Genomic DNA, 14,701 nt, shown 5'->3' on the forward strand with positions numbered 1-14,701 from the left:
ATTATTACATGTAAGTACACTGTAGCTGTCTTCAGACACTCCAGAAGAGAGCATCAGATCTCATTATGGATGGTTGTGAGCCACCATGTGGTTGCTGGGATTTGAACTCTGGACCTTTGGAAGAGCAGTCGGTGCTCTTACCCACTGAGCCATCTTACCAGCTCCAATAATAATAAATTTTAAAAAGCAGTGTTTCTCCATGGCCTCTGCTTCAGCCCTGCCTTGGCTTTTCTCAATGATGGATTATAATAGGAATTAATCCTTTCCTTCCCAAGTTGCTTTGGTCATGGCGTTTACAGCAATGAAAGCAAACCAGAACAAATAGTGTGAGGTATTTTAAATTGTGGTCATATGTTTCAATAAAAATAAGATAACCTGTAGTAAAAGTCATGGAAAGAAAGTCTCTACTAGGATCTGAAAGAAGAGTGTGGAGGGAAATTTTGAAATAAATGAGAAAGACACTAGTTTTGTTAAAATTTTTATATTAAAAAGTGGCATGAACTTTTCATGAAGAACAAAAATTTAGGGAAGGCAAAACTGGATAAAACCATCAAAACTGAAATACAGTGCTTCAAGTGAATCCCATCACCTGGTGATGTTATAAGCAGTCTCTAAGCCAACATCAGAAACTAGAACCATCAATCTTTAAAAAAAAAAAAAAAAAGGCAGCAGTCTAGGGCCTCCATACCACTTCATGCAAGAATAACTGCTTGTAAAGCAACGGAACCTGTTCCCTCTCTATAAGCTTCCCCTTCTGAAGCATGATAATCCCTCTTGCAGGGTGAATAATCCCAGCACTTAAACAGAGAACCTCTTGGCATCTGGTGTAATTCCAAAGAATGGCATGGAGGTAAATCAAGCATTGCCTGCGACTGCAATGCTGCCCTTGGAGGCTGACTAAATGGTAGTTAAAAGTTTTGGAGTGTGCACCACATTGCCAGCAATGGGATGTGTCATAATATCAGATGTCAGAAGAGATAGTATTTCTCTTTAAAGCACATCTGAAATAGAAAAATCTTTAATATACACCATTTGTAAACAAAATTGCACTTGATTTTGAATCACACGTAACTTTCTCTCTCTTTCCCCCCTCCCCCTTCCCTTTTGGTCACTGATATACCTATAGTTCCTTAACTCAAAAGGGCCTATTTCCCTCAAACTACTTCTGCAAGATGTAATCTTGACTTCCCAGGAAACTCAAAAATAAATGATAATTTCTCCCATTACCAATACAACTTCCTAAATAAATAAAATCACAGGCAGTTGCTCCTAGAGATGACACACTATGGTGTAAATGACACAGTCCTTTTATAAACTTTAAACTTCCTAGTCTGACAGATTAAACAACGGAATACAAAGTTCAGGGACAACATGTAGCTTGCAAAAACAGCCATGATGGGGTTTGGGAGGGAAAGGGTGTCAGTGATGTAAGACGCTTATAGGTTTTTCTCATCCCATGAATGTGTTTTCAGTAAGCTGCTCTCCTTGGCTGACACATCTCCCCAGCTCCCATGGTCAAGGAACAGAGCAAGATGTCATTGCCTCCTTTAATCCCACGGAGCAGTGCAGAAGACTGACACGCAAGCTGTCTCTTCCCTGATACAAGCCATCTTCTACGGCAGTTTCGCATTGTTTACTCCATCTTTGACCTTTCAAAGTGTGTGATCATTCGTTCCTAAGGAGGAAAAGATTTATTCTAAGTACATAACTTAAAATGGTCTAAATTCCAAAAAAATTCTATATAAATGGCTCAAACAATTTTTTTTCACAAATACCTTTCTATGTTAATTGTTTATAGCAGTATATCTATGATAATTCTAAAACATTACAGGCCCCATCTGAGGTTAAATGATTCAACTACAACTCAGAAGGAAATTCAACGTGCTTATAGGTTTTTAGTGTGCAACACAATACTGTTACATGCAAGCACAGTGCTCTACAGTAGACATGTGAAAATCTTATTTTAACTGAACTCTGGTGTATGAGTCTGTCTGTGTACCTTCTGGCCTCAGATACCAGACACAAACATGATGTACTTACATATGTGCAGGAAAATGCTTATACACCTAGCCTAATACAAAAATAAAAAGTTGCAATAGTAACCAACTTAGGGGCATACTGCCCAGCCAGTCAGAAATATCATGTTGCAGATTCAATGAGAAAAATTGTTTAAAAAAATACGGTAGACACACAGAGGAAGACAACAAAATAGACTCGCTGGCCTTTACACACACACACACACACACACACACACACACACACACACACACACACACAAAAGGATTGAACACTAAAAAAATAAAATAAAATGGCAAGGTTGTGGGCATAGCGGTGCACACTTTTAATCCCAGCATTTAGAGGGCAGAGACAGGTGGATCCTTAACTTCGAGGCCAGCTTGGTCTCACTTTATAAGTGAGTTCCAGGATAGCCAAGGCTACACAGAGAAACCCTGTCTTGAAAAAGAAAAACAAAAACCATAAGGAATTTTGTGTTTCTTACCACACAAAGCGCATTGTGGTAGCCATTATGCTTACTTGCACATAGACAAATGTTGAAGGGTGAAACCAATGTCCCAAAGCACTGCAGTAACCACGTATGCCACATGTGGTAGTCTATGGAACACAGTACAGCCAGAGAGCTGAGGCCAAGGAAGGCTACCAATGGCAAAAACAAATCAGAGGAAGACCTCAAGAGAGACCCAGGTATCTTAAGAATGGAACCCAGCCAGAGACTGCCCCACCTGGGGATCCATCCCATAAACAGCCACCCAAACCAGACACTATTGTGGATGCCAACAAGAGCTTGTTAACAGGAGCCTGATATAGCTGTCTGCAGAGCAGCTCTGCCAGTGCCTGACAAATATGGAAGTGGATGATCACAGTTATCCACTGGACTGAGCACAGGATCCCCAATGGAGGAGCTAGAGAAAGTATCCAAGGAGCTGAAGGGGTCTGCAACCCTATAAGAGGAACAACAATATGAACTAACCAGTACTCCCAGAACTTCCTGGGACTAAACCACCAATCAAAGAAAACACATGGTGGGACTCATATCTCTAGCTGCATATGCAGCAGAGGATGGCCTAGTCAGTCATCAATAGGAGAAGAGGCCCTTGGTCCCCAGTATAGGTGAATGCCAGGGCTAGGAAGTGGGAGTGGTGGATGGGTTGGTGAGCAGGGGGAGGGGGGAGAGGACAGGGGATTTTCGGAGGGGAAACTAGGAAAGGAAATAAGATTTGAAAGGTAAATAAAGAAAGTAATTTAAAAAAAAGTATAATAAAAATTTTTTAAAAATTAAAAAAAATAATGGAACCCAGAAATCAAAGTGTTGGGTGGAGGAATTCAGATTGGAAAGGTACAGTTTTCACTGTTTCAATGGATAGAACAGCTAAAGGATTTGACATTTTTATAGTGCCATAAAGCAGGCCAATGAAAAATCAACGAAGAGTCAGACTCTGGTAAAATGTTCCTAAAACACTTTGTTACAATGATTAGAACACCCTAACATTCAAAAGATGTATATAGTCAGTTCCATAAGCCTAGGCAACAGTGAGACACCGTGTGACTGCTTCTCAATGGACTGTATGGAGCCACAGTGAGACTAAAAACTCAGTCAGAAGGTTCAGCAGGAAGAGAACTGGCAGCTTTTTCAGAAGACCTGATTCAATTTCCAGCACCCACGTGCTGACTATTACACCTGTAACTCCAGTTCTAGGGGATCCAGTATCTTCTTCTGGACTCTGAGGGCACCAGATATGCAAGTGGTGCAGACACACATGCAGGCAAAACACCCACACACATAAAGTTTAAAAACCAAAATCTAAAGGGGGGAAAAACAGATTTAAATCATCATAAATTTTAGATACTAATTATAGTATCATTTTATAGAAAAGAAGCACAGAAATGCTGAATTTAGTAAAAGATAACTTGCAATAACTTTGTTCTGATTTCCGGTAGTCCTTTCTCAACCCTATTCCTAGCTTTGCCAAGATTAGAGTAGGATACAGTTGAATTTCTTTTTTTTTCAAAATATGGTTTTCTTTTTTTTTTTTTAAAAAAAAGATTTATTTATTTATTATATGTAAGTACACTGTAACTGTCTTCAGACACTCCAGAAGAGGGCGTCAGATCTTATTACAGATGGTTATGAGCCACCATGTGGTTGCTGGGATTTGAACTCTGGACCTTCAGAAGAGCAGTCGGGTGCTCTTACACACTGAGCCATCTCAACAGGCCACAGTTGAATTTCTTAAAGACAAACTAACTACAAAGTACAGAGTTCAGTGTTTCCCAACTTTTTTGTTTGTTTGTTTGTTTGTTTGTTTGTTTTCAAGAAAAGTTTTCTGTGTGTAGTCCTAGCCATCTTAGACTCACTCTGTAGACCAGGCTGGCCTCGAACTCAGAGATCTGCCTATCTCTGGGATTAAAGGTGTGGGTCACCACACCTAGTTTGTTACTAACTTCTAATTCATAAGTCTGACCATGTAACTCTGGAAAAGGGACTATGTACACAAAGATATATAGAAAGGAATCTTTGCATGCCCATTCCTGTCTTTTTCAGCCATACCAGTCCATTCCTCAGTAGGCATTTAAGATTCTTCGTCAATGGAGAATTCATGAGTGGCTATTTAGTTACCAGATAAATGAGATAAAGTTCATGATTTGATCACTAACCTCATCTGAGTCCAGCAAGGCCGGAAGTGCTCTGCAGAGAAACATGATATTAAATAAGGTCACAAACTGTTCATGAAGGACAATAGGTAACCAGCAAAATTTAAAGCTTTTTTACAGCTTAGCTAAGATTTGTATCTCTTTTAAGATACAAACAAATAAAAAATAATCAGAATTATTCAAGTTATAAAGAAAGAATAAAACACACACTACAGAGTAGCAGGGTTAATGTCACATGAACATTAAAGCTCAGAAATTTTAAAAAGAACTAGCCTACGGACTTTAGACTGACCAAGAGCTAAATCATCCTAAACAGAAATATCATTCAAATGAGTGACTTTGTTTTTATGTTGCTCCTAATATTTTAACCATTCCTTGATACTTCATATTCTCACTAGACTTATCTTCAGTTTCCCACTGAAAACAATAATAAATTAATACTAACACTGAAACAGGATTCTTAAGGTAATAATTCAAAAACTTACACATCAGTCACGGAAGAAGGAACATTTTCTTCTACCCATTTCAAATCATCTTCCTGCTGGGAACATACACATATCAGCTATTACTAAAACATACCAATAAATAATTTGTCTCAAGAATAGATCTGAATTCCTAAGACCTTTATTCTTTTAGCAGCCTTTCATTATCCTCCATAGCACACATACATAACAAATGAGGACAGAAAATTCTATTCAACTTTTTTCTTCAAATACCTTTGACTAACATCTCCCTAGTATTAGTGTTAATTTATAAATGTTACCGTGTTCTCTTAACCTGGCTAGTTCCCAAATAATGGAGATTGGACTGTTTTATTTATTTAATAGTTCTAAGGCACAACAATTGACCAGTATTAATCTATCTGAATCTTCTGAGCAAATCTGGCTATCTTCCAGCCATAATTCCCAAGATATTTGCATTCTATAGCTTTCTCTGCTCCACTTGTTTCCTCATGATGTCTCCTGGACCATCTCCCTTCCCGTCCTCTCCCCAGGCTGGGAGGAAGTCCAGCCATTTTTCTTCCCTGATCAGTCATTGGCTGCTCAGCTCTTTATTGACTAATCACAGGGAATAACTGGAGAGCAGTGTTTACACAACATTGAGACAGAAGATTTTTAGAACAAGGACTGCAACCAGACACAGGGATACAGAACTCAATGTTTGAATAACACACAGATGATCTTTACACAGTGCACAGTAACATTATGCCTACAAGCCCCCATCCTAACTACCACTAAGTCTTTTCCTGTGACTTCAACATTACAATACAGTTCACATATAAGAGATCATGCAACAACTATTTTTCTGGGCTTGGCATATTTAAGAAACTGTCTTCTAGTTTACCAGTTCCTAAAAATGTCAGGATTTTAAAGGCAGGGTTTCTCCGTGTAACCCTGGCTAGCTGGCCTTTAACCGAGAGATCTGCCTGCCTCTGACTCCTGTGTTCTGGAATTAAAGGCTCAATCATACCCAGGTCGTTGAGTAAAATTTAACTGAAGTACCTTTGCTATTGAGGCTGCAACAATTGGCCTGGAAATGCAGGCATCTTTCTCACACACAGACTTGCATGCTCAATATCAGGATTACGAGGTTACGGAATAAGCAGCTTCACTTTGATTTCTCAGGAACTCTCCGCACTAACCCATATTGAGCAGAGCACAGCGGGGACAGCTCATTGTGGGTTTATTTTGCATTTCTTGATTATCTGTGATGAGCATTTTTAAAATATATTACATTTGTAATGACTTCCAAATCCTGGGAGGATTTCTATTTAAGGCCTTTGCCCCTTTTGAATCAGCATGTTTTTCTGCAACTGACTTATTTTGAGTTCCTTATACATATTAGCCATGTTTTCTCTCCTTCTGTGGTTGTCTACTCACTCCTGTTGACTGCTCTGCCATACAGCACCTTTTTGGTTTGAGGCAACTCTGTATGATGACTCTTATTTTTGACTGAGGCCTAGACTACTTGATACAAATTTAAATAACTCTATGCAGAACAGTATGATTCAGTGTCTTTCTGGTTTTCTTCTTTCAGGCCTTACATTTAAGACCTTTATCAGCAACCCCCTACAATCACCCTACTTAAAGTACTAGGGATTGAACCTAGGACCTCATTCACATGAGGCTGGTATTCTACAACTGAACTATATTCCTACAGCCTCTAACTCATTTTGAATAGAATTCCAGTTTCTTCAACACTAATGATTGGAAAACAAAAAACTTTCCTTTTCCTTAGTGCCTCTGTCAAAATCCAGGTGACCAGAAGTATGTAAGTTTACCCTTTGGGCTCTCTACTATGTCAAACGGGCTCACAGTTGATTACAATAGGTTGGTTTTAGTTGTGCTGTGATTCATACCTGAGACCCAAACATGTTGAACATCCTCTATTGTGAACTATAGCTCTAGCTCCCTGTGGAATATTTTGTGTACATATAAGTATCTATGTGTTCATGTACGTGCAGTACGTATGAGTATATGTGTACTCAGGCCAGATATAAGCATTTGTCTTTCTCAATAATTCTTCACCTTTTAAAAAAATGTATTTATTCACTTATAGTTGTGTGAAAAATCTGGGGGAGTCAGTTCTCTACCAAAACTCGGGTCGTCAGGCTTGGCAGCACAAGTGTTTAATCATTGGGCCATCTTACACCCACCTTATTTTCTGAGACAAGTTTTCTCACTGACTCTGGAGTACTCTTATTATCTAGATGGGCTGGCCAGCAAACACTAAAGATGTTCCTTTCTCTACCTCCCAAATCTTGGTTACACATGGTACCTGGGACATTTGATGCTGGGCCTGGGTATCTGTACTTAGGCACTTATACTTACACAGAGATGCTTTACCTATAGAGCAGAGCCACCTCCTCAGTCCCATTGTTCTACATTTTGAAGCCAAATTAGTGTGATGTCTTCAGCTTTGTTCTTTTTCTCAAGAACACTTCAACTACTTAGGTGTTTTACTTTTACTTCTGTGGGTTCTTACAAATACTGCAGTTGCTTTTTAAAAAGATTGTGAAAAATGTCATAAGAGTCTTGCTAGTGATTACAGTAACTGCTTTGGGTAAGTATGGGTGTGGTAAAGGTAAATAAATGCAGGGCAGTAAAGGGGCTGCTGCAAGCTGGAAGACCTGGATTCAATCCCTAGAACCCACACAGTGAAAAGCGAGAGTCAACTCTTGAAAGCTGTCATCTGACCTGCACACAGGCACAGCACATAGCCTACTCCACTCACACCCATGTGCAGGAACACGGAAATGTAGTATGTACTAAAATCATCCTTCAGGCCTAACTCACTGCCATGCTAGGTTCTACCATGGCGCAGCCCAGGCCAAGATCAGGAAGGAGGGAAGTGCCCACTTACTGCTTTGTTTACTTTACTAGTCCCATTTGGCTCCTGCTTGGTACTTCTCATTTTCATCCCTTCTGCAAAAGGAAAGAAAAAACAACAACCCCCTCATAAACTGGTGAACTCTCCTCACATCAGCAACAAAAGCAAAAACCTATTCAGAGATTTAAGCTTACTGACTGAACTATGCATCAGATGTTGCCCTACTCTAACCTTTTATAATAAAAAGTTAAAAGCTAAATTTGTGTCTCACTTCTACAAGAAACCTGGACATTTAATATAGAAGAATCACTCGGTTTATCATGCTTCAACTTTTTTTGTTTGTTTGTTTGTTTGTTTTCGAGACAGGGTTTCTCTGTGTAGCCCTGGCTGTCCTCGAACTCAGAAATCCGCCCGCCTCTGCCTCCCAAGTGCTGGGATTAAAGGCATTACAGGATTAAACTGCCTGGCTATGGTTCACCTTTAAACCTTGCTATTCTTTCTTTATCCTAACTTTACCAAACAGATAAACTCACTTTTTTTTTCCTTTTAGAATTATTTTCCTTGAAAAAAAAAAAAAAAAAAAAAAACTAAGAGCACAAATTGGTAGAATGAGTCTTCTTCAAAGCTCACCAAAGCTCTCCTTCAGCATCGGCTCCTTCTGCTCATCCTCCTCATCTTCCTCTGACAGCGGTGAGAAGGCAAACCTGACGGGACAGGAACAGGGGTCCACAAGGGGGCAGTCTCTCTTGGAACATCACCGGACTTATGCTGAAAGGGCCACTGCAATGTCTCCTCCCTTCACAAAGTTCTTAAATGCCTCACCATCAACTGAGTAGCAGGACAGCCTGAGCCACACTACTGTGACTTTAGACAAGTCACTTAATGTCCTCGTGTACAAGTGAAGATGAGAGGACAAAGCCAAACACTCAGTAGTAGTTTCTTTTTCTTTTTTGTTTGTTTGTTGTTGTTGTTTGTTTTGTTTTTTCGAGACAGGGTTTCTCTGTGTAGCCCTGGCTGTCCTGGAACTCACTCTGTAGACCAGGCTGGCCTCGAACTCAGAAATCCGCCTGCCTCTGCCTCCCAAGTGCTGGGATTAAAGGTGTGCGCCACCATGCCCGGCTCAGTAGTATTTTCTAAGAAGTATAATCAAGCAGGGTGAGCGGCCCAGCTGTAATCCAGCATGAGGGAGGCAGAGGTGGAGGCTGAATGCGAGTTCAAAGCCAGTCTAGCCTGGATGAAACAGTGAGACCCTGTCTTTTATTAAACAATAAAAATCTCCACAAAAATCAACTCACTATGAAGTACTTAAAACAATACCTGATATATTTCAAAGACAAATATCACACAAAAGAAAATAACTCTAATTTAAAACTGTGGTCTTCAAGTGGAGTTAAAAAACAAAACAAAACAAAACAAAACAACAACTACAACAAAAACAAAAACCAAGGCCTAACTTTAAATGCTGCAAGGATGGCTAAGGCCCAGTCAACCTCCCCGTGGGTACGCTCCCCTCAGTACTACCAAGGGACTTGGCAATGAGACTTGGCTGCCCTGTGAGGCTTGACCTCACTCTGGACGTCACACTTTCTTGTTACCTACACTAATATTTTCATTTTCATTTGTTTTAAATCTCTCCTGGCTAACTTAACTGGTAAAGATCACAGCTGGTGTTTGAAAAGCATCTGAAGTGAGAGTAAGACAGAGGTCTCCTCTCATAGCCTCTACTTAACGTAATAAATGAGGTCAAGCCCACATAACAATGTAAGAATGAAAAGTAAGGCAGAGATGATCGCCAAGGAAGACTACATAAGGCTCTAGGTTCAACCTGTAGTACTACCACCCAAAAAGGAGAGCAACTACCTTAAATCTAGCATAACCATAGTTTAATACAAGATACTACAAAATCTAATTATAACACAGATTTTGATAACCAATGCGACTAGAAGGTGAGTTAAAGAATCCTTAAGGTATGCCGGGCGTGGTGGCGCACGCCTTTGATCCCAGCACTCAGGAGGCAGAGGCAGGCAGATTTCTGAGTTCGAGGCCAGCCTGGTCTACAAAGTGAGTTCCAGGACAGCCAGGACTATACAGAGAAACCCTGTCTCGAAAAACCAAAAAAAAAAAAAAAAAAAAAAAAGAATCCTTAAGGTGTAATAACAATTATGCCAAAAGGTTGCCTAAGGAAGAAATGGGTTAACTAGTAGCCACATTATTTTTATACTACAGAGTATACACAATTATCTTTTAATTATCAAGTCTCATAAAGGGTTGAATGAGTTACAGCATCAAAAACTATGAAAACATTATATAATGTTTTTCATTCATTTGCGTGTGTGTGTGTGTGCGTGCAGGTAAAGTATAATGCATGAAGGTCAGAGGACAAACTGCAGGAGTCATGTCTCATGAATCGTGGAAACTGAACTCAGGTCTTCAGGCACAGTGGTACCAGGTGTCTTTACTAATGACTCATCTCCATGGACCGGCAACTGCAATGGTTTTAGAAGACAGATTAGTTTCTTATTTAAAGAAATCCCTAGCACAATATACCTATCTTATTTAAAGATATCCCTATCCCTGGTTGTTATATGTTAGATATATTCATGGTACTTCTGTGTCTGTCATCTCCATGCCTTCAGAAGGCCCTTATTTTTGTTTTTTGTTTTTGAAACAGGGTTTGTCTGTGTAGCCCTGGCAATAACTGGAACTCTCGCTGTAGACCAGGTTGGCCTCGAACTCAGAGATCTGCATGTCCCTGCCTCTTGAGTGCTGGTTTTAAAGGTGTGTTTCCTTTAGGCTCTAAGAGTGTGATCTGTAAAAGCGGGCTGCAGGCCATGTCATATGAGAACTAATATCTATGTTACTTCTGACCTATCCAGGAAATGGAAACTAAAGATATTAGCCTGACCACCAGGAAGGATGTTAAGTGTAAGGTCAGCCACACAGCTGTATGTAATTGAATCCCAACGGAAACTCTGGGTTCAGGTTTCCGAAGCTGGCAAGACTTGGCAGTGATGTATTTGACCAAAAGAAAGCAGCACTGCCAGGGACATGGCAGACACAACTAGAAGCTTTGGAGTGGTTCCCTCCAGACTCAGCACTCTGACTCTCTTTGCTTTGCTTATGATATCTTTTATTCTTTCTTTCAAATAAACAGCAAACAAGAGCCTAATATCTGCAATGACCTTTGTTTGCCTAGCTAGTAAATTACTAAACCTGTGAACGATGGCAGGTTTACAATAAGCAGTAAGTTTGCAGTGAGCAGGAGACTGGCCCAGTCTTCTCTGGGCACTTCTTCCACACTCTGGACCTTGACTTTCTCTGGTAAAAGTAGAACAGTTCTTTGCTATTGCAGGATCATATCTGGGTGTTTGTTTGGGGTATGGAATAATAGAGCAGATATTAACTAATAAATGAATAAAATATATATGATTTAGAAAACTGTTGAATGAAGGAAGCAGTGTGAGGGGTGTTGTTTAATAGTTTCCTCAAAGAGTGAAAGAAACATTTTATTCTGTAGGGAAGTTCCTTAAACAGGAAGGCAAACAACACAAAATGGCTTCTACAAGTTCCTGAAACCAATCAGATTCACTAAACCCTTCCTGCCAGAGTAAGCAATAAAACCTTAGAGTCCTCTCAGATACTGAAAGCTGGGCTGCAAAAAAGACTCAGCCAAGCTACAAAAGGAGACTCTCAGATAAGGTAAGGGACAAAGATTCTGAGACCAGGCCAGCTGCCTGGAAGGGAGTTAGAACAACTGAACCACATGGAAAGGACACTCTTCAACCTGTGGAGCTACCTGCAGGCTGTGCAGTGTGCTCCAGGTCCCCAGTTTTGTGAGCTGCCACCCCTGCTGGGTGGCTTTGGTGATGCAGCTGTTTTTGAATCATTTCTGCTTCTGTAAGTAACCCTTCACTCATATTCTTGTAAATAACCCCAATAAAACTCATTGGTTCACCGAAGTGCTTTTGTAGCATCTGTACTTTGGTCTGCTGCTTCCTATCTGGGGTGGGTAGATGTGTTTTCCAAGGAAAAATTCTGTCACACAACAGGGTGGGGAGGAACAGGACAAGGGGATATTGGAGTACATCATCGATATACAGGGCATTATTATATCTTAGGTTTAGTTCTTCTTATAGTTAACACCATTAGCATAACTAAGCAATTAACATTAAGTTATAAAGAATGCAGGCAATGTTGGGAAAAGAAAGCAAGACTAATTCAGAAACCTTTAAAGACAAAGGAAAGGAAACCTTTAAACCTAATTAGAGCTATTGAGTAACAAACTAAGGACAGATGTAATAGAGACTCCCAAAGCTGTACATTCCTCCCTACCAGTATTGTTTCAGCTTCCTTTTATCTTCTCTATTATTTCACTTTTTTCCCTAGTGAACACACAGTAAGAGTGTACTTTAAAAACACAGCAAAGCTATTTTCACTTGTTTTCTTTCCCAGTTTTTATTTGCATATCTGATTATTAAAATCTTTTGTTTTTGTTTTTGTTTTTTCGAGACAGGGTTTCTCTGTATAGCCCTGGCTGTCCTGGAACTCACTTTGTAGACCAGGCTGGCCTCAAACTCAGAAATCCGCCTGCCTCTGCCTCTAGAGTGCTGGGATTAAAAGTGTGCGCCACCACACAGGGCTGATTATTAAATTCTTACTCTCCCCCCCTTTGGGTTATGTGGTTTAACATAAGCTCTTAACCATCTAAATATGGGGGGGGGGGAATGGGAACAGAGGTGTGGGTGCTGATGAGGACGGGGCAGCTCCTAGCCAGGATTTGCCTGCACTAAATAAATACCATTAAATGATGACCTGAACTCCAGAGTCAGTAACAGACTTTCATCTTACCCCATCATCACCATAAGCTAGACTAGGCCTACAGAGAGATTCTCAACTATTTTCTCTTGTATTTATCTAAACCAACTATTTATAGTCTAAGATGCTGTCAGAGTTGAAACAGACCTAAGTAACTATAAAACAGGAAATTAAGGCTCACAGACATAAGAGAGACAGGATGCCAGAACTGAAGAGCTCCAGTAGGCCAGAGCACAACAAACATGGCTCTGGCCAGCCTTCCTTGATAACACCATTAGACTGCATTCCTACCGCTAGTAACCAAGTTCTAGTCCCTTAATTTGGCTACTTCCTCTTCCTGAAGCTAACTACCAAGGTCTGGCTATCAAAGTACTGAAGTCCAGCAATCAAAAGCCCCCTTGTGGCTACCCTAATTGATTTGTCCAATCAAAAATAAACCAAAAACAACAACAACAAAACATCCTAACATGGGGTTTCCTCTTTTACCTTTATATACCACTATTTTCCTATGAACCACACCTGTCTCTTCTCTATACAGGCTCAGTCCTCCAAAAAAAATATCCTTGCTCCATCTCCTTTGTTCCCTTATTCCCCCCCCCCCCCCACACACACACCTCCCTTAGCCTCTATCTCCGGTCTTTGTCTCTTATTCCCTGTCCTGTGTCCCTCTGGGGCAAATAAATCTCCTTTGTTCTGAGAACTTGGTCTTGGGGTGTCTTGTGCCTACTGCTCCTTTCAAGAACTACAAAGCAAGGTAACAGAAGACATGAAGGAGTGTGTCAACCCATCTCCACTATGCAACAAAGTCCTGACAGCTTCCCTCATATGCCACCCCTATCTGACAGGGGTCATTCTGGCAGCAGGATAAATAATAAGAGTCCAAGTACCTCTGGTTATTTGCTGATGGCCGCCAGAGAATCATGATGACAAAGAGGATCATGGAAAACAGCAATCTCCAAATGGCATCATCTACCCACAGCTCCCGCCAGTCCTGCAAAAGAGGGAAATGCACACCACCTTATGTAGACTATCACTGCTCACAACCCCTCGGTAGAGAACAAAAATCCCTTATTTATACACTGAAGCTGTGTTTAACAAAAGCTACTGTGCTAGACACCAGGCAAGTACTGGGACTATCAAATTGGAAAAAAAGTAGTTCCTTATTTTATCATACTTACTGTGGCTAGAGCAAAGGTACCAGCACACTGCACAGAGTACCTGTCAAGGTGCCACAGCTCCCAGAATCCTCAGGGAAAGCAACATTTGGATGCTAATTTTTAAATTATAACATATATGAGGAACCAGGCTGGCCTCTAACTCATATATCTGCCTGCCTCTGCCTCCCGAGTGCTGGGATTAAAGGCATGCACCACCACGCCCGGATTAAGCTAAATTTCTAATCCCTCTGCTGTGATTAAAAGTGTATGCCATTGTGCCTGGTCCTATTGCCAATTTTATAATTGTCTTTTGTCATTTATCAGTGTGACCCAAAGAAGGCACTGCATATGTCCATAGAAATCCTACAGCCCATAGTATTATGTCTGGACTTAAAGACCACAACTTTACTCCAATTAGCATCACTCTCACACGGTGCTCAGCACTGCCCGAGAGTTTGAATTAAAGCAAGCTTGCAATATGACAGGCTGTGGGTACCATGCACAAAATTCTCTTCTATGATAAGCATGGTCATATAAAACTTATCATTAGGGGCTGGGGGTATGGCTTAGTGGCAAAACTCCTGCCTAGAATACAAAAGGGACTGGGTTCAATCCCTACGATCAATAAATAAACAAACACACAAACAGTCCTAGCACAGACTATGTAGGAGCAGAATCTAAGTCCTAAACTCTTACACCTTCTAAGAATCACGGACTGTAATATAATC

General features: G+C 40.5%; 1 protein-coding gene across 5 annotated transcripts in view; it reads right to left on the bottom strand.

The window, feature by feature from the left end:
- Nucleotides 1-462: 462 nt before the first annotated feature.
- The window catches only part of Tmem87a (transmembrane protein 87A), a 49,519-nt gene continuing 35,280 nt past the window's right edge, over nt 463-14,701 (bottom strand). Inside the window, exons 15-20 of one of the 5 annotated variants that reach the window (XM_021193223.2) lie at nt 13,704-13,807; nt 8,632-8,705; nt 8,035-8,096; nt 5,157-5,209; nt 4,675-4,705; nt 463-1,675 (exon numbers count right to left, since the gene is read on the bottom strand). In XM_021193223.2, coding sequence (XP_021048882.1) covers nt 1,634-1,675; nt 4,675-4,705; nt 5,157-5,209; nt 8,035-8,096; nt 8,632-8,705; nt 13,704-13,807 — 366 coding nt within the window. In that variant the 3' untranslated portion in view covers nt 463-1,633. Of the gene's footprint in view, nt 1,676-4,674; nt 4,706-5,156; nt 5,213-8,034; nt 8,097-8,631; nt 8,706-13,703; nt 13,808-14,701 lie in introns of all 5 variants that reach the window. The other 4 variants (XM_021193222.2, XM_021193221.2, XM_029536631.1 and 1 more) reach the window with 4 other exon arrangements.

This window comes from Mus pahari, chromosome 3 (genome assembly GCF_900095145.1).
Source record: "Mus pahari chromosome 3, PAHARI_EIJ_v1.1, whole genome shotgun sequence".
Taxonomy (NCBI): Eukaryota; Metazoa; Chordata; class Mammalia; order Rodentia; family Muridae; genus Mus; species Mus pahari.